This window comes from Ananas comosus, linkage group 4, assembly GCF_001540865.1.
Source record: "Ananas comosus cultivar F153 linkage group 4, ASM154086v1, whole genome shotgun sequence".
NCBI lineage: Eukaryota > Viridiplantae > Streptophyta > Magnoliopsida > Poales > Bromeliaceae > Ananas > Ananas comosus.
In genome coordinates, this window is record NC_033624.1 from 12657074 (window position 1) to 12676575 (window position 19502).

The 19502-nt window shown below is 35.7% G+C and overlaps 4 protein-coding genes across 9 annotated transcripts in view; all 4 read right to left on the reverse strand.

Annotated features, from left to right (window-relative positions):
• LOC109709530 (putative disease resistance protein RGA3) overlaps positions 1 to 3108 on the reverse strand; it is a 33262-nt gene extending 30154 nt beyond the window's left edge. Inside the window, exon 1 of the mRNA XM_020231811.1 lies at positions 2952 to 3108. Within this exon, the coding sequence (XP_020087400.1) occupies positions 2952 to 2978 (27 nt within the window). The 5' untranslated portion in view covers positions 2979 to 3108. The remainder of the gene's footprint in view (positions 1 to 2951) is intronic.
• LOC109709116 (putative disease resistance protein RGA4) overlaps positions 1 to 19502 on the reverse strand; it is a 94449-nt gene that overhangs the window by 45678 nt on the left and 29269 nt on the right. The gene's annotated exons all lie outside the window — the stretch shown is intronic.
• Positions 2050 to 2787, reverse strand: LOC109709532 (putative disease resistance protein RGA1). The gene is made up of 2 exons (XM_020231813.1): positions 2652 to 2787; positions 2050 to 2586 (listed from the first exon to the last, which is right to left on the reverse strand). The coding sequence occupies exon 2, from the start codon at positions 2583 to 2585 to the stop codon at positions 2193 to 2195; it is 393 nt and encodes a 130-aa protein (XP_020087402.1). The 5' UTR covers position 2586; positions 2652 to 2787; the 3' UTR covers positions 2050 to 2192.
• Positions 6013 to 18297, reverse strand: LOC109709528 (disease resistance protein RGA2-like). 6 transcript variants are annotated; one of them, XM_020231808.1, is made up of 6 exons: positions 18172 to 18297; positions 17738 to 17923; positions 17114 to 17235; positions 8154 to 11596; positions 6762 to 6932; positions 6013 to 6259 (listed from the first exon to the last, which is right to left on the reverse strand). In XM_020231808.1, the coding sequence occupies exons 4-5, from the start codon at positions 11555 to 11557 to the stop codon at positions 6785 to 6787; spliced, it is 3552 nt and encodes a 1183-aa protein (XP_020087397.1). In that variant the 5' UTR covers positions 11558 to 11596; positions 17114 to 17235; positions 17738 to 17923; positions 18172 to 18297; the 3' UTR covers positions 6013 to 6259; positions 6762 to 6784. The 6 variants fall into 6 exon arrangements, with proteins under 6 accessions (XP_020087397.1, XP_020087393.1, XP_020087394.1 ...); XM_020231804.1 differs by having other exon boundaries at positions 18038 to 18294; XM_020231805.1 differs by having other exon boundaries at positions 17114 to 17240; positions 18038 to 18294.

The following is a 19502-nucleotide window of genomic DNA, read 5'->3' on the forward strand; positions in this document are numbered from 1 at the left end:
GCTCGAATTAATTTCAAGCCGAGCTTGAGCCTAGATTTAGGCTCGAAATTAATTTCAAGCCGAATTTGAGCTGACATAAGCTTGCTCGAGCTCGGCTCGTTTCCACCCCTAGATTTGGGAGGCACGAGCCAATCCTATTCATCATCCAGCTAGGAAACTTCCCGCCTCCGTAGCCTTCTATTTCCAATTTCTCTAGCTTTTGATGTGGTTGAAGATTTTCTAGCACGCCATCGACCTCTTGAGTTGGTAGTAGCGTATCCATGCCTTCTTCCGCACTTAAAACATTCCATTCCAACTTCAAAGACCGCAGGTTCTTCTCTATCAAATTTGCAGCCTTGGCATCAACCTGACTCGTTACATTTTCAAGACCCTTGATCTTCAGCCGGCCGACAAGCTTAAGGTGCTCTAGCTCAGAAATGCTAGCACAATGTTCGACGCGGTCTTGCTTGCCGACGACAAAAAGGGACAATTCCTGCAAGCTAACTAACTTGCCGATCCCTCGAGGCATGCCCTTCAATTCCGAGCAATGGGAGTTTAACAATTCTTTTAGTTTGGTCAGCTTTTGGATCATTTTAGGCAGCTCACATAATTTTTCACAATTACTAATGTCTAGTTTCTCTAAATGCTGAAGATCACTTGACGATGAGGGTAATGATAGTAGAGAAGAGCAACACATAAGGTTCAGATGACGCAAGTTTTGAAGGTTCCCAATGGATTCAGGTAATGTCACCAAAGAAGTCAGAAATAATAGGTATAAGTTATGTAGGTTTTTGAGTTGACAAAACGATGAGGGTAATGATAGTAGAGAAGAGCACCAAGAAATATTCAGAATACGCAAGTTTTGAACGCTCCCAATGGATTCAGGTAATGTCACCAAAGAATCTAGATGTGATAGGGCCAGGTAATGCAGGTTTTTGAGGTGACATATAGGTTCAAGTGATATCGCCTTTTCGCACGAACTCAAATTTAGTGCTTACAAATTCTGAAGGTTGCTAATGGAGTCTGGTATTGTCAGAGATTTGCAATCTCTTAAATCTAAACTCCGCAAATTCGTAAGCCTTCCTAGAAATTTGGGTAATGTACGGATCTTTTGGCAGCCTGAAAGATTCAAGGTTTGCAAGTTGCAGAGGCTGGTAATTGATTTAGGCAATTCTTGTATACTGTTCTCCGAAAGGTTGAGGTATCTTAAGAGCTTCAACTTACTGATTGAGCTTGGCAACATAGAAATTTTGGAATCATGTAAATCCAACAGGCGTAAACATTTTGCTTCGCTATAAAAATTCATAATAGGTGAACCAGATTCCCTAAATTGAAGAGTTCGCAACCTTCGCATTACGGTAATTGAAACTTGTGGCATGAAACGACTCTGTATTGATGCATAGCGGCAACCTTCTGGGATCCTTGCTTAGTCTTCTGCACCTATAACAGCAACTTCTTCTTTTGCCACAGATTGTGCGAGGTCATGCACTAAATCATGCATACGGCAGGTAACCTTGCTAAAACTTTCCCACACTTGTTGAAGGAAAGACATCCATAATAGATCGTTAAAGTACTCATTCCCAATATCTTCCATCGAAGTCCCTTTTTCATGCGATGAAATGAAGCCTAAAGCAATCCATTGCCGGATTAAGTCATCCTTGTCAATGTCATAGTCTTTGGGGAATATGGAGCAGTAAGCGAAGCACTGCTTCAAAGCTGACGGCATCTGAATGTAGCTCAATTTCAATGATGGTAAAATAGTTCCTTCTTCTTCCAACCTCCATATTTCGCTATCTCTAATAGCGGACCATGCATCCTCCGTCCTGCTCTTAAAGCGCATCATACTTCCTAAAGCATTTGCTGCTAAAGGCACACCGCCGCACTTCCTAACTATCTGCTTTCCGATTTCGAGCAAGCTCAGATAGTCGTTCTCTTCCCCTTCGTCAAATGCCCGTCTTTTGAACAATGTCCAACAATCATCATCTGATAAGACTTTCACATGGTGTGGTTCGACTGTTTTCATTATCGTGGCAACCTTCTTGCTCCGTGTGGTCACTAAAATTTTACTTCCCTTCTTGCCGTCCTTAAATAAGACCTTCAATTTCTCCCACTTTTCCTGATCTTCGTTCCATACATTGTCCAGCACCAGCAAAAATCTGTTTAGACTAAAAATCCTGAGGAGAAAACTCGCTACGGATTCCAAGTTATCAAGATCACACTCCTCTTTGGTTGCAGATATTACCGGCTTTGCAATCAATCGTCTTCATGTGGAAATCGGTAGACACGCAGACCCACACCCGTAGATCGAAGCGCTGCTGGCCCGTAACCCGTCCGTCGTTGAAGGCCATTTGAGCGAGCGTCGTCTTCCCCAAACCCCCCAATCCCACGATCGGAATGACCGACACGTCGTGATCGCCGGCCGTCTCTAGCAGTAGCTTCACAATTTTCTCTTTATCATCATATCTCCCAACTATTTCCTTTTCGTCGACGGCCGAGAATGTCTCACGGTGCTTGAACTCAGCCTGCCGACCAGGGCCAGCTTCGGCAAGACCGAAATCATTTCTTTGTTTCGCGATCTTACCGATCTTTTCTCTGAGCTCTTTCATCCTGTGTGCCATCTTGACCTTAAACTTCAGATGCATCGGATTAGCGCGGGACAGAAATCCACGTACCTTTTCAGCTGGCTGGTTTTGATTCTGCACCTCCGGATGCTGCTGTTGCCGGAGGGCCGCTTGCGTCCGGATCTCGTCCAGCAGGTCGCCGGCGTCGTAGGCGGCGTCCTTCAGTTTGCGCATCCAGTCGCGCAGAGCGTGGTTCTCCTTCCCAGCGCTGGTTCGCTCCTCGGCGTCGAGAAGCACCGCTTGCATCGCCGAGAAGTTGCTTCTGAGATCGTCCGCGTCGTCCTTGAAGCTCCGCAGCAGCCCGATTTCGTCCCAGAGAGCGGAGCCCAGCTTGCCGAGCACTCCTTTGACCAAATCGAATGCGATCCCCTCCGCCATCGCTATTACGAAAGCAGCTAGCTAGCTATGTGCTTCTTCTCCACACAAACGTCCTATACTAGCAACTACATTGGAGCAGATAATAATAATTATAAGGGGATGCTCCTCTACCTGCTCCAATATTATTGTGCTACTATGTCTCCAATAAATACGGTGGGGCCGCTGATGGTTCCGGAGGAGCAGACGCGGATGCTTTTTTTTTTTTCTTTTTTTGTTTTTTGGAGGTGACATTTTGCCCCTCAAAGATTAGATACTTTTTTTATGGGTCAACGGTCAATCTTTATCCAACTGTACAAATTATAGAAGTATATTATTATAAGTTTCAAAATTTGCTCTTTGGATCTTGTTGTTTCCGTGTCCATTTCCAAACGAAGAGGCAGAAAAGCATGATCTTTTTCTCTCCAAAACAAGTATTAAAGAGTGTCCAAAACAAGCTGCTAACTCTAAAACTACTCAGATTAAATCAAAGATCCATCCAATGCTTATAATGTTATAGAAAAAAAAACACCTAACTTGAACAATTTATTTGAATTTTTTTGGATAACACCTAGCTTGAACCATTCAATTAATTTTTTGACCAAAGACCAAGCTTTTGAAGCATACATCCAACAACACATTGATTGCACTGCTTAATGAATCAATCCATTACAAACTATAAATATCACTAATGGATCCAAGCAATACATATAGGAAACTTAAAAACGTGACCAAGTTACCATACATAAATGCACTTGTCCATTTGTACAAAAACAGCTCTTGCTAATTAAGGCTTTGTCTCCCTTTTTCTTAAAAAAAAAAAAAAAATCCTTTGCTCCACAATTATATGCAGTTATATTTCTTTCTATCTATTGAGAGCTCAAATTTTCTTTCTCTTAATCAACCAAATTTGGATCCAGAAGTGGGGTATGTTCTGTTCTTCATGACGAAGAAAGACCCCACTTTGCGGAGGTCATGTTGTTGTTGTTGTTGTTGTTGTGTGTGTATGTGTTTTATTTTTGGGTATAAAAATGTATTAATTAATCTGAACTTTGATCATTTAAAATTAATTACCTAATATTTTAAAACTTTAAATTAATTTTACTACCTATTCTTTAGCGCTTTACAATTTTGTTTTATGAAAAATCACTGCCTACACCTGGTGCATCCAAACAGGTGTGCACCAGGGTTTTATTCATCCTTCATATTTTTCTAATTTTATTCCAGCCATTTTAATTTGTAAGTATAAAAAAATTACAACTGACTTTGTTTGGGCATCCGGTGGTTAGAAACAATATTTCTATATTTTGAATGGTCCAAAAGCTTTGCTTTAAAGCCACTTTTAATCTATCCTCCTCCGAAGATATAAAATTATGCTTAATTATTACTGAAGAACTATGCGGTTATATTTATGCGATACCTTAGTATTTCATCCATAAGTTTAATTTTCATAAAATATTTTTTCCGATTGTTAAATTGAAAATATAATATACACCAAGGATCAATTATGGCATACTGCATTTTCTAAAGTAAAAAAAAAAAAAAGAAAAAAAAGGCATAGTGCACATGAACTGGCCATATAATTGGCAATAATTTCATGAAACTCAAATCAGAAAGAATGGACAATAAATCAAAAAATTTAAAAAATTTTACGGCTATATTTCCAATAAAATAAAATTTAAGTTAATTTCGTGCAATTTTCCTTTTTGCACGGTTGATCCCAAATGTTAGGTTCTGGAAATTGCTTTATGGTAAAAAAATAATAATAATGATAACTTAACATATTTTGAAGTAAATACCTTTTTTAATTTTCCGGATTTCCTGAATAAAAAATTAAAAATTTATATAACTTACTCCAACTGTCAGTTATTTTAATATGATTATCTAATCTTTAAAAATTTTAAGTTTGCTACATAATCTTTTAATTTATTTGATTTGAATCAACTAATGACTCTTTAGCTTTAAAATTTTAAATGTATTTTTAATTAAGCAGATATAAATTTATTAAAATAAATAATTATTCTAAATTTTATATTGAAAAAGTAGATCACTTAAATCAAACAAATTAAATTGTGCAGCAACATAAATCTATATTTCCATTTAAACCACATGTTTCGTGAAAACCAAACTGGAAAAGCAACTCACTTCGGTTGATTCAGTTTGATTTTAGTAATAAATTGATTTCGGATTTGGAAAATTAAAAACTAAAAATCTTGCAAAAAGCAAAATAATAAAATTTTTAGTACTTCAAAATATTTCGGCTTCGAATCCAATCAAATAAAAGCAATGATAAAATCCATACTATAAAAGCGTATAGAAATGACAGACAAAATAAAAAAGGAATAAAAGAATATTTTCTACGAACAATTATGATCAAGTTGTTAAAATATATTTCAAATTGAACGAACGGTTATGATCAGTATGTTAAAAAATAATTCATATCCATCTATAAACTTAATTCTACGAACGATTATGATCAATTTATTAAAAATATTTCAAATAAAAATGAATGTTTATGATCAATCTGTTAAAAAAATAACATTTCTATCCATCTATTTTATATTAAAATTTAAAATTGAGTTTAAATCGTGAATTAAATTTAATTTTTAATATCAAATTTGAATTAACAATTAAATTTTTTTAATTATATAATGGATCAAAATTAAATTTTAAATTTTGAAATAAATATAAATTAAATTTTGATGGTTTTAGTTTAAAACACATACTTCAATTTTAGATTCATCATAAATAAAAAAATATATAAAAATATTTAATGTATACAAAAAAAATAACATAGAATATTACAAATATTTTCTAATAAAATATAACAAATAAATTTATAAACTATAATTTTTATTATAATTTTTTAAATAAATATAATATACAAATTATATTAATTTAAAATAAATTAAAATAATTGTTACGTGCATTTGTGGATAGACTCAACTAGTTAAAATAAAAATGTATGGAAACCCTCCCAACTACGGTACATACATACTAGGTCCAACTTGCATGCAAAACAGAACCTCTGATTTAAACAAGAGCATAACATACATAATAGTAATAAACGCCGTACCCTCCAATATCTTTATTAAAAGAGTAGCAACATTTTGTTTATTCTAAACCAAGCAATCTTTTTAAACTCATCACATGTATAGAGAACACCATAAAATTCCAAACAATCAAACCAAATTATAAATTAAATAGTACATTCAGAAACTTAATTTATAGTACGAAAACACAAATATATATCAACCAACAACATCACACAATAATTTTTGTCCGGCAAGCTAAACAGCATCAACCTGAAAAAAAAGAACACAAATCCATGAATGAAAACTCTCACCATTGCATGTAGATATATAATTTTATTTTTTTTTGCAAAAAAAAGAAAAAAAAAACTCTTCTCAAAGGGGAATAGTGGTCACAAATAAGCTAAAAGAGAATAATCGTTACGTGAGCAATAATACATTTTGAGATAAATATCTGAATTTTAAAAATTTTAGTTCTACTATCCAACTTTCCACCATATTTAAGTACGTTTCTTATGGAATTCGATAGTATACTTAACTTTTCTGATAGAACATTTTAAAATTTTGATAAAAAAATATTTTTATTTGATGATTGTGCACTTCGTTTAACGTAAAAGACTAAATTCTAAAGGACTCCAACAAATCTTTGTAAGAAAATTTCTTATATCAAAAAGGAGTATATATATAGTTTACGTATTAAAACCGAAATTCGTAAAATTCAGGCGCCCGCTCTCAAAGTGCAGTGTAGTTTAGTTAATATCTAATATGTTTTTACCTCAAAATAATAAGTACATACACTCAGGTTCTGCTCCCCAGCCAATTCGATTTGCTCCAACAACTCGTCCAACTCTTCTTCTCCTCCTCCTTCGGTGAGCTCTCCTCCTCCTCTGGCGAGCTCTTCTCCTGTTGTGGCGAGCTGCTCGCTTGTTTCCGGTATTCGTATTCACTGCACCACAACAATACCAAATGGTAAACTTTTTATCCGACGCTCGTGCAATATATGCTGTACATTTTGCTTAAACTTTCTAATAACGCATCATATATAAGATACATGCTTTCAATTTGTAAAGAAAAATATCCCAAGACTCGAATAGTATTTCAGCACTATGACCGAAAAAAATTACTCAGTAAATACTATATATCTTTCAAGTAGAAATTTTTCGGCATCCCAAATCACTACAAATTAAGAAAAGGTTAAAATTTCATTAATCAGTCTATATACGTACGAGAGATCACTTGTAAATATTTCGAGGCAACCAACTATGTTTTCGAATATCTTAACTGTACTTTTACATAATTGGCAATCAAATGTGGTTTTTAAATTGTGCAACAGCAAGCAGTCATTGTTTCAATTGTGCAAAGCAGATGATTGATAAAGTTGCCTGCAAAATTTGTGAAAAGATTATTGCCTCGTGTAATCTATGAACTACTTGTACAAGTAAAATATTTTGTTGAATAGCAATTTAGCATATCTAAACAGGAAGAAATAAGAACAGAATAAAACTTATCTAAGAGCAGGATAAAGCTAATCTAAAAATTTATAATCACTCAGAATATAAATTAAATAAAATCTCACCGATACATAAGTTGGGGGACAGAAATCAAAATCAATTGCTTGAGAAGATGGGGATTGGAGATTGTGAATAGCAAATGATTTGTAACTCATGTTGCAGTAAGTAATTAAGTATGTGTATATATAAGTATGCTACCGGAGGTTTATCCAAGAGGGAAAACTTCAATTTGGACCCTATGTAATTTAATGCATTTTCACTTTATTATCCTGTGCTTTAAATAGTTTTACTTTAAAATCTTGTGGTTATTTTTTGCTTTGTATCATAGTAAGAACTTGCTATCAAGTGAACTACTAAAGTGCTAAAATTTATAAAATATACTATTTTACTATTCTATAATCCATAAATTTTAGCACTTCAATATTCTTTGGTAGTAGTTCAGCGAAATAAAGACACAACAATAAAATAGCAAAGTGAAATATTTTGTAGCAAATGAACCACGTGGGGCGGGGCTAATGGAAGTTTTTCCATCTGGATTAAAAAAAAAAAGAATGAAAATAAAAATTAAAGAAAGAGGTTTATATGCTAGCTACGATAGAATATTAAAGGTGCTAGTCAGCTAATTAAATAGTAGTCAAGAGTTCCAAATTAATTACCTTTCATTAACAGTGACATATTTGATGTGATCGACACTGGTGTCGACAAATTGTCCATCTGCATCGAGCAACAGCGGGCAATCCTTAATCTCTAACTCCTCAAGTGCGGTCATTTTGTGGTAACGGAGACTGCTGCACCCCCAGATCTCCAAGAGGCGCAGGTCGGCGAGCTCCCCGAGCCAATCTTCAATTCTCTCAAGATCTTCACAATCCTTTATTGTCATATACCGGAGGGAGGTGAGACTCCGCAAGCTCTCGGGCAAACAAGTTAGCTGCTGACATTTTTCTATTGTTAGATCCCACAGCTCCTTATTTGGTGGCGGTTGGAGTGAATCAGCGGCATCACCGCCGTCATCAAGTGGCGTCGCACGTTCGAGAATTAATGATAGGTTCCCGCTGCTTGTTCCGGAAATGGTCAGAAAACCAACCGATGCTGGGAGGCAAGGCTCCGGCCTCAATTTAGGGCATTCTTTAAGGTACAAATGAGTGAGACACGGAAAAATGGGAACTCGTTCTCGCCTGCCTTCTTCGTCATCCACCGTCAACACAGTCACCCATTCTCGCAGCACCGGCATGCAGGACAATTCAAGGCTCCTCAGGGCAGGGAACTTATCTACGCCCAAATTTGTTATTGCGGGCATATTTCGTACAGTTAGTTCTTTAAGAAAAGGAAGTTGCCCCAGCGGCGGGAGTGAGCTGCATCTGGGAATATTCGCAAGTTGGATTTCAACGAGATTAGGGAGGCACGAGCCAATCCTATTCATCATCCAGCTAGGAAACTTCCCTCTTGCATAGCCTTCTAATTTTAAATTCTCTAGCTTTTGATGTGGTTGAAGATTTTCTAGCACGGTATCGATCTCTTCCGCTGGTAGTACAGTATCCATGCCTTCTTCCCCACTTAAAACGTTCCATACCAACTTCAAAGACCGCAGGTTCTTCTCTATCAAATTTGCAGCCTTGGCATCAACTGGACTCGTTACATTTCCAAGACCATTGATCTCCAGCTTGCCGACAAGCTTCAAGTGCGCCAACTCAGAAATGCTAGCACAATGTTCAACGCGGTCTTGCTTGCCGATGACAAAAACGGACAATTCCTGCAAGCTAACTACCTTGCCGATCCCTCGGGGCATGCCCTTCAATTCCGAGCAATTGTTGTTTAACAAGACTCTAAGTTTGGTCAGTTTTTGGATCATTTTAGGCAGCTCACATAATTTTCCACAGCCACTAATGTCGAGTTTCACTAAATGCTGAAGATCACTTGACGATGAGGGTAATGATAGTAGAGAACCGCACCCAGAAAGATTCAGAATACGCAAGTTTTGAAGGCTCCCAATGCATTCAGGTAATGCCACCAAAGAATTTAGAGCGGATAGGTTTAAGTTATGCAGGTTTTTGAGATCACATAATGATGAGGGTAATGATAGTAGAGAACTGCAGTAGCTTAAATCTAAAATCCGCAAATTCGTAAGACTTCCTAACAATGTGGGTAATGTACAGATCTTGCAACAGCTTGAAAGATTCAAGGTTTGCAAGTTGCAGAGGCTGGTAATTGATTCAGGCAATTCTTGTATACTGTTCTCCGAAAGGTTGAGGTATCTTAAGAGCTTCAACTCACCGATTGAGCTTGGCAGCATAGAAATTTCGGAACCATATAAATCCAACAGGCGTAAGTATTTTGCCTCGCTATAAAAAGCCATAATATGTGAGCTAGATTTCCTAAATTGAAGAGCTCGCAACCTCCGCGCTATTGTGGTTGGAATATGTGTCATGACACTACTGTAGTGTATTGATGCATAGCGGCGACCTTTTGGGATCCTTGTCGACTCTTCTCCAACTATAACAGCAACTTCTTCTCTTGCTACAGACATTAAGAGGTCGTGCACTAAATCATGCATCCGGTACGTAACATTTCCATAACATTTCTCGTCGTCCTCATCCTCCACGTCTTGAAGGAAAGACATCCATAATAGATCGTTAAAGTACTCATTCCCAATATCTTCCATCGAAGTCCATGTTTCATTCGATGAAATGAAGCCTAAAGCAATCCATTGCCGGATCAAGTCATCCTTGTCAATCTCGTAGTCTTTTGGGAATATGGAGCAGTAAGCAAAGCACTGCTTCAAAGCCGACGGCATCTGAATGTAGCTCAACTTTAATGATGGTAAAATAGTTGTCTCTTCTTTCAGACTCCAAATTTCGTTATCCCTAATAGCGGACCATGCATCCTCTGTCCTCTTAAAGAGCATCATACTTCCTAAAGCATTCGCTGCTAACGGCACACCGCTGCACTTCTTAACTATCTGCTGTCCGATTGCCACCAAATTTGGATAGCCGTTCTCTTCCCCATTATCGAATGCCCGTCTTTTGAACAATGTCCAACAATCATCATCTGATAAGCCTTTCACACGGTGTGGTTCTACTGTTTTCATTATCGTCGCGACTTTTTCGCTCCGCGTGGTCACTAAGATTTTGCTTCCCTTCTTGCCGTCCTTAAATACAACCTTCAATTCCTTCCACTTATCCGGATCTTCGTTCCATACATCATCCAGCACCAGCAAAAATCTCTTCTGGCTACAGATCCTGACAAGGCACCTCGCGACGGCGTCCGGGTTATCAAGATCATTACACTTCTCTTCAGTTTCATCTATCACTGCCTTTGCAATCTTCTTCATGTCGAAATTGGTAGACACGTAAACCCACACCCGTAGATCAAAGCGCTGCTGGCCCGTAACCCGGCCGTCATTGAAGGCCAGCTGAGCGAGCGTCGTCTTCCCCAAACCCCCCAATCCCACGATCGGAATGACTGACACGTCGTGATCGCCGCCCGTCTCTAGCAGTAGCTTCACAATTTTCTCTTTATCACCATCTCTCCCTACTATCGTCTTTTCGTCGACGACCGAGAATGTCTCAGGGCGCTTGAACTCAGCCTGCCGAACAGGGCCAGCTTGGGCAAGACCAAAATCATGCCTCTGTTTCGCGATCTTACCGATCTTTTCTCTGAGCTCTTTCATCCTGTGTGCCATCTTGCGCTTAGACTTCAGATGCATCGGATTAGCGCGGGACAGAAATCCACATACCTTTTCAGCTGGCTGGTTTTGATCCTGCACCTCGGGATACTGCTGTTGCCGGAGGACCGCTTGCGTCCGGATCTCGTCCAGCAGGTCGTCGGCGTCGTAAGCGGCGTCCTTCAGTTTGCGCAGCCAGTCGCGCAGAGCGTGGCTCTCCTTCCCAGCGCTGCTTCGCTCCTGGGCGTCGTGAAGCACCGCTTGGATCGCCGAGAAGTTGCTTCTGAGGTCGTCCGCGTCGTCCTTGAAGCTCCGCAGCAGTCCGATTTCGTCCCAGAGAGCGGAGCCCAGCTTGCCGAGCACTCCCGTCACCAAGTCGGATGCGATCCCGTCCGCCATCGCGCGTGCTGCTGCCTAATTCTTCTCAATACGAACGTCCTACTACAGAGAAGCAGAGGATAAGGGTATGCTCTTCACCACTGGAAGATGATTGCTCCAATTATTGTGCTACTGCTCTAATTATTGTGCTGCACGCTAATCTGAACCCAAATCCGAATAAATTATATATACACATAATTTATTTTTATTTATTTATATAATATATAAAATATTTAATAATTTTTATTTCTTAGATCTTCATCTAACGGTATAGATTTTTAAAATCCGCTGTGTTTAGGTTCAGATTTCGAGTTTTTGATCAGATATAGATATGGGTATGAATTTTTAAAATCCGTCAGGTTCGGATCCGGGTTTGGATTTTAATTTGATTTTCGGATTCGGATTTTTAAAAAAGAAAAATACAGTTAAGAAACACGGTGAACCATTCACCGTGTTTGAACACGGTGAATAGTTCACCGTATTCAACTTAATACACTGGCCCCAGCCCTACCCGCGTGGCGCTGACGTGGCATCTGCATGGCAAGTTCAGGATCATTTTTGTAAATTAAATTTTGACAGGACTATTTTTAAAATAAAAATTTGTCGGGGGCTAAATGCAAAAAAAGCCCAAAGAAAACGATGTTTGAGATTTCTGAAAGATGCTTAAAATGGCATCACTTAGCTACCGTTTGGTTCGGGATTAAGAAAAAACTAGTTATTTCAGGAATAGAGTTAAGTTCAGGATTAAGGTAGGATTAGAGTATTTTTTGTGTTTGGTTGAGAATTTGAGTTAATCCAGAATTAAGGAAAATAGTATTTGGTTGGAGTAGGTAGGATAAGAAGGATAATGGTAAAATAGTATTTTGTTTGGTTGGAGTAGTGGGTTGGGGTGGAGTTAGCTGGGATTAGGTAACCCCACTCTAAATGGACTATCCCGAGTTAGCTGGGTTAGCTAACCCCATCCTCCTAAAATCATGTTTGGAAATAAAACCGGGAGTAAGGGGTTATCCCACCCCTTAACCCCAAACTAAATACAAGCTTAAGAAATTAAAAAAGCAGTCAAAATCAATTGGGTTTCGAATAATTTTGAATCCGAATTTAAAATGAAATAGTAAATCTTAATTTGAACCCAAAAAATTTCAATTTTCAGATCCGAATCTGATTCCAAAATTGATAGTAAATTTTCAAACCAAAGCCTAATCTTTGTCCTCACAGTCCGGTCAGATTGAATAATACCAGCATGATTTTCACCCCAAGGTATTATTCTAGGATGCTATTATACTTGAAGAATTGAATTGATATTTACAAATTTTGATTGCCCAAAAAAAAGAAAAAGAAAAAAGTATGGAGACCACGGGAGCACTGCACCACAGTTTAAATCGCCTTTTTAATTAGCATTGGTCTTCTTAATTGCCATTAAAAAATTTATTTTCTTAATTTACACCACTTTATACTATCATTTTTTTTAAAAAAAATTAGACCCTGTCGGCTAAAAATATAGAAAATTTTATTATACCTAATTATCTCAAATCTAGTTTATATAAACTAGAGAGGCTATTGGAATCTTTTTTCAAAACTGCGTTGCTATCATAAATCACAATAAAAAATCTTTTTACCGACCGTCTCTAGAACAAGTGGTAAAGAGCTTGGTGGTTGGTACCCGAGATCCAAGTTCGAATTCTAGTTGATTCACATTTCCAGCTAAATTTATTTCTAAATAAAATAAAATGAAGCGGGTAACGTACTACCTATCTCTCTCTCAAAAAAAAAAAAGGCTTAGCTTTCTTTTGTATCTGTCGACACTCTTATTATATTATTCGGGGCAACAGTTCATTTGTTTTGTATACATCTCAATTGCTACTCCACTCTTGATTGTCTTCACATAGGTTAAAAAAAAAGAAAAGAAAATGACCTTGTTATTGTTGAGAAATTAGATTGCAAATTTTAATAATGCATGTGTATTTGATAAATTACTTGGTGAAATTTATGTGTTAAACAAATGGATTCTTTGTAGGGACATGTCTGTTCAAACGAATGGACTCCTTCGTAGGAACATGTCTATTCAAAGAGACATGACTTTTCGATTCGGATGAATGGACTCCTTTGTAGGGACATGTCTATTCAAAAAGACATGACTTTTCGATTCGGATGTACCTTTTGAAAACATATAAATAGAGGCTCTTGTGCCAAAATTCATTTATCAAATAGTTTTCAGATTTCAGAGTTAAGAGCGTGAGAGATTCCGAGTTTTGCTTCTTGAGTATCTCTAGCCTCGTTCTATCCCGAGAGTACTTTGTCATAACCCGAAGCAAACTTTGTGTGGGGGCAAATCTACTCTTTGGAAAGCGCTGAACCCGTGGCTCGAGGCTTTCCCCGTGTACGAATATTTGCTCGTATTTATTACTTGAAGTGCTCGTGGCGTCTCTTGCTATTGTCATTCCATACCGTCCCTAACAGTTATTAATATAGGGGTCTAATTAAGACAAATAAATATATAAATGCAAAAAAAAAAAAGTTGAGTGGGGCAATTTCATACGCCAGTATAGTGCAACTGTGCAAGTGACTTTATATGCATTTTAACCCCCAAAAAAATTGTATAATTTTGTTGAAATGCGAACAGACGTAAGAGCTGCACTTTGTAAAGGAGAGTAAAGATGACATGGTGGCCGAGCTGGCTCTCCACTTAGTGAACATGTAAAATGTAATTAAATAAATGTGTGCCAGCCATAGTTTAATTGTAGTTGCTCATGACCTGATCGCCTACAGCTGCAAATCCTCACTGTTACATACTTTTGCACGCGATACATCATCTCTTTTTGTTACAGATAAATTGCAAGTTTTAGAGGACTCGCATGCAGCATCTAGACATTTTTATGAACTGACCCAAACTACTTGTTCAGCCATGCATTTGGCTTCAATCCATATTAAACAATTCGAACCAACCGTTTTTTTTTTTTTCCAAGGCTTAAGCGCCTCATCAGCTTGACATGAACTTAAAGTAAATGAAAAAAAAAAAAAAATCAATTAGGCGAAGAGCCTTATTAAACTCGAACTTAGAATTTTTTATTTTTATACCATATTAAATAATACAAAATAATCATTTTCTTCTAAAACTTAAGCTCGTAGGGAATGATATTTTTATAGGTTTATGTTTAACAATCTAGCATACTCAGTATCAATCCCCTCTGCCATGATGCTGCCTACGTGCAACTTCTCAAATGCAGTTGTATGTTATTTTTTTCTATACGAGTCTTTATTCGTTTGCTTCAGGAATAAGCAAAAAGTGGCATAGGTATAAATTGAGGTATAAGCAGAGATTAGATCAATTTTATGTTTGAATAAAAATTAAATTATTCCTGAGAATAAAAAAAATAACGTTTGTTTAGATAAGATAGAATAAGAAAAATAGTGAGTTTTATATATAAAAAAAAAAGTATTATCCTCTTATTATATTCGAATTTAAATTTTTTAAAATTTTAAATTTATATTTTTAAATTTAAAATTCAACTTTGAAATTTCAAAAGTTGAAATTGAAATTTTAAATTTTAAATCTCAAATTTTCAATTTAAAATTTAAAATTTAAAATTTTAATTTTAAATTTAAGATCAAATTAAAATTTGAAAATATAAAATATAAAATTTTAAATTTCAAAAATTTAAAATATCAAAATTTGAATTTAAAATTTGAAATTTAAAATTTAAAATTTAAAATTATAAACTTTAATTTTGAGATTACAAATTATAAATTATAAAATTTAAAATTTAAAATTTTTAAATTTTTAAAATAAGAATAGCACTACAACAGAATTAGGTTATAGGGACACATGTTTGGGACTTTTGAGTAAGTGTCTCATTTATCCTAAAACTTAAAAAAATATCTACTAATGCCTAAATATAAAGCTCAATCCAACCAAAAATAAAATATTACTCTACTCAACCCACCACACCCGGTCCATTTGGCCCGCTTAAAACAGAAAAAAAAAAGAAAAAAGAAAAATCAATTACCATCTTTTCTTCTCTCTTCACTCAATCCACTGAAATTCTAGACGAAGAGCCTTTCCTGTCGTCTTCCTCCGCCACCGCAGCCAACGAGATAGAGTTTCAGCGGTTGCTAAATGCTTAAATAAGTGTTGGTAAATTAGCAGCACTCTTTTAGATTATAGCGACACTTTTTAACTATCATTTTATACCTAGCGACCCCACATATAGCAACACTTTTTAAAAGTGTCGGTAATTTTAGCTAGCAGCACTTTTTTGACATATACCTACATTTAAAAGTGTCGCTATTGACCGTTTTTGTTATAGTGTAGGGATGGGAACAATTAATAAAAATAATTTATTATAATATTTAAATATAATTTATTATAAAATTTATTATAATATTTAAATATAAATAATATGTATTAATATAGTATAATTAATAATTTTATAATAAAAATAATGTATTATAATATACAACATATTATATTTATACAATTTAATTTTAATTTAATTTATAATTTTAATTAAGTTTAAAATTAAGTATTGAAATAATACTATTTCACCAAAATAGTAAAATAGTAAATACCTTGCTATTCCGAAATAATCAAAAGTACAAAATTTGACCGTAATAAAATATTCTAATAAAATATTATTTTATTTGACGAAATAACGAAAATAACTTTCGTTATCCGTATTTATCCCCTTACCGAAGAGCCTAAAAGTCAATATTTGATCAGATGCCCAATAATCAAAATAACTTTAAAAAGATTCCGTGGCAAAGCATGGACCCACCACAACTATCATTATGAACGGGTACAGCTCATAAAGTGTACGTACTAGACGCTAAAGTGCTACTATATTCGCTTTCCCATTGTTCACGTCCTCTCTGTCACACTTTGAAAAAAATGCTACGAGTATGTTTGTGCACATAAGTTCATTAGCCCTTTTTTCATCACACTTTCAGTTCAATACTCTAATTTCTAAATAGAAGAAAACGATTGTAAATTCACAAGCAACAGTCGACAAATAAGTATACAAATATATCCACATATATTGGGTGTGACCGATAATTTGCCATCTAATAGTAGATGTGCGAAACATTTTAAGCTACTGTTTGATTCGGGGTTAAATAAAAACTTGTTATTCCAGAAATAATATTAAATTCAAATTGAGGTAAGATTAAAGTAATTTTGTGTTTGGTTGAGAATTGGATTTAGTCCAGATATAAATAAAATAGTATTTGGTTGGAGTAGATGGAATAAGAAGAATAGTGAATTATTATAAATAAAAAATAATGTTTGGTTGGGATGGGGTGGGATTAGCTAATCCCATCCCAAATGGACTATCCCAGAATAGCCCATTTTGAGTGGGATTAACTAGTTAATCCCACCTCCAAAATTGAGTGTTTGGGAGTAAGTTGAGGGTTAAGGAGTTATTCCACCCCTTAACCCCCAACTAAACACTAGCTAAGAGTTCAAAGTTGCAGACAATCCCTGAGAAAGTTCGAGGATCAAAATGGAACTTGGTTAAGAGTTGATAGACTGGTGGGGGTAGTTCATCCTGGAGAGAAATTTGCAATCTACAAAGTGTGTGTTACCTTTCATAATCATCTGGATTCCAACAGAGTTTGACCTGTTCCTGGGTAAAACAAAACTAGGGGGCGGACACAAGTGACCATCTCTTTGCGGCAGTAGAGCTCCACGGCATGGATTGTAGTTGCTGAACTTTAAAATATGGCGAACGAGTCATCGTAACTTATCAACACAAAAGCAGAAGAATATGCCAAAAATCACCACAAAAACCAAAGGCCAAATTGAACAAAACTGACTGATCAATTCAGCAATATTAGAAAGTAACTAATGATAATTTGCACTTCAAAATGAGCTTTTAATAGATGGTTAAAACCTTCCTCAGAAAAGCAGCAACAATAGTTCATGCATATTCCATTCAGAGGATACAAAATCCTGAACAAGGCCAATCGTCGTTCAAATTTTAATGCACTAATTAATTTGATGCAAAATCCGGTTATTAAAGTTCTAGCACAGCTCATAGGAACCTAGATGAAGCACCTTGCGGCCACTATGCATGCATTATTGCATGAGGTCGACAAGTGTAGCCCTGTTGTTATATCGGTGTTTCATCAGAAGTGCCCATAAAATAAATGAAACCTCGTGAAGGCACACTACACACATCATTATTTTTTAAAATGAAAAAACCATACCCATCTTTTAGTGGACGTTGAAGAGCTGTGAGAATTTTTGGATTGATGAAAATTTCCATCCCAAGGCATGCACCCATGGTCTACATCAAAATCCCCATTTGATTAGGTAGCTTTGCCAGCAACAGGATTGCGACCAAACTGGATGATCATCGCCTTGCCTTTGAATACGTATCCATTAACTGGATTCTGCAGAAGAGTGGAGTAATTAATTATTACGAACAATGCTCATTATTCTAGAATAGAAGATTAAAATTGAAGAACATAATTATCATAACTAAAGTAATGCAGAGGAATAAATACAGATTCTCTGCTCCCCAATTTCGAGCCTATCTTTTTCACTTTTCTTTTTCTTTTTCCCGAAAATAACTTCAGGTGAAACAGTTCATGGTAGAAATAAATCTGCTTCGCAGACTGAGGCCTATTTTGGAACACACCAGCTTTTATGTGTTTGATGGCCCCAAAAGAATTTACGAAAGTGCTTGAGAGCTCCTATCAAAACTCTCAAGCGCTATAACAGAGAAGAATGCCTCTGCCGCATGATGCTTCTCCAGTGGCAGTTCCTATCATCATTTAAAAGCATTTGAGGGGAGCACTCCAAAGCATAAAAGATGCTTTTTTTTGGGGCAGCTTTCGAAATTTGTGGGCCCTTCAGAGCATCAAAGCAGATGCTTTTTTTGGGCTACACATTCTCAAAATACGCCCAGGTATTAAAAAAACAAGCAACATCATACATGAACTTAATTTTGAAAATAGTTTACAATAACCAAATGTTCAGCGGCCCTTAAAATTTTTTAAAAAAAAAGAATAATAGTTTTTAGCCTCAAAGATAGACAAACCAATGCATGCTGAGCAAGATCGACAGATGGAAAAGTCACAAATGCTTGACCTCTCATTGGTCCTTCCTGTTATATAAAGATCAAATAAATGTAAGAAACAGAGATATGTACTTCATATTATTTAAGCAGGATCGTCAGATAAACAACAAATTCCAAAAAAATAAACATTAGTCTTCTCTCATATTCATAAGCAATCCAGTTATAACCTCTTGCATACAAGCATGAGAAGGCTTTTATCCAAGCAAAAAAAAGAAAAAAAAAGAAAAAAAGAAAAAGAAAAAGCAAAGAGAAGTAATGTGTCATGATAAGTTGATCTTGATAAATGCAAATTTACCCTGCTACGACCGCCAGAATCAAAACGTTATGGAACTAGGTAGGATAAGAGCCTATTCCAGTAAACTAGTCCATTAAATGAACGGATGCTAAGATAAGATTTGAAACAAAATTCATATTGAGGATAAATCTTAGATTACACCCTTTTTGAATGCACCGGTAGTATTTTTTATTTTGAAGACGTATTTCTTCATAAATCAAATAATAACTCTTTCTCTACAATAGATCAATAGACTTCAGATGACTTAGTAATAGTTTTTATTTTTTTTAACCTTGTGTTTTTATACATAATCCATTTAGATATTGTAGATCGTACTTTTTGTTTTGGATTTTAATTTTAAGATACTGGCCATCACAAGTTGGATACAGTTTCCTCTGATATTTTGAATTTTAAATATACAAAGATAATTAAATTTTGGTTAATTTCAAATCTAGCTATTTAATTTTTTTAAAAAAATTAAATTTATTTTTTTTAAAAAAATTAAATTTATTTTTTTAAAAAAAATTATTTATTTTAAATAATTTAATAGCTTTATAAAACGATTGGATGCACCTTATGCATTCATATAACCTCACGCTATCTCATCCACTAGTTT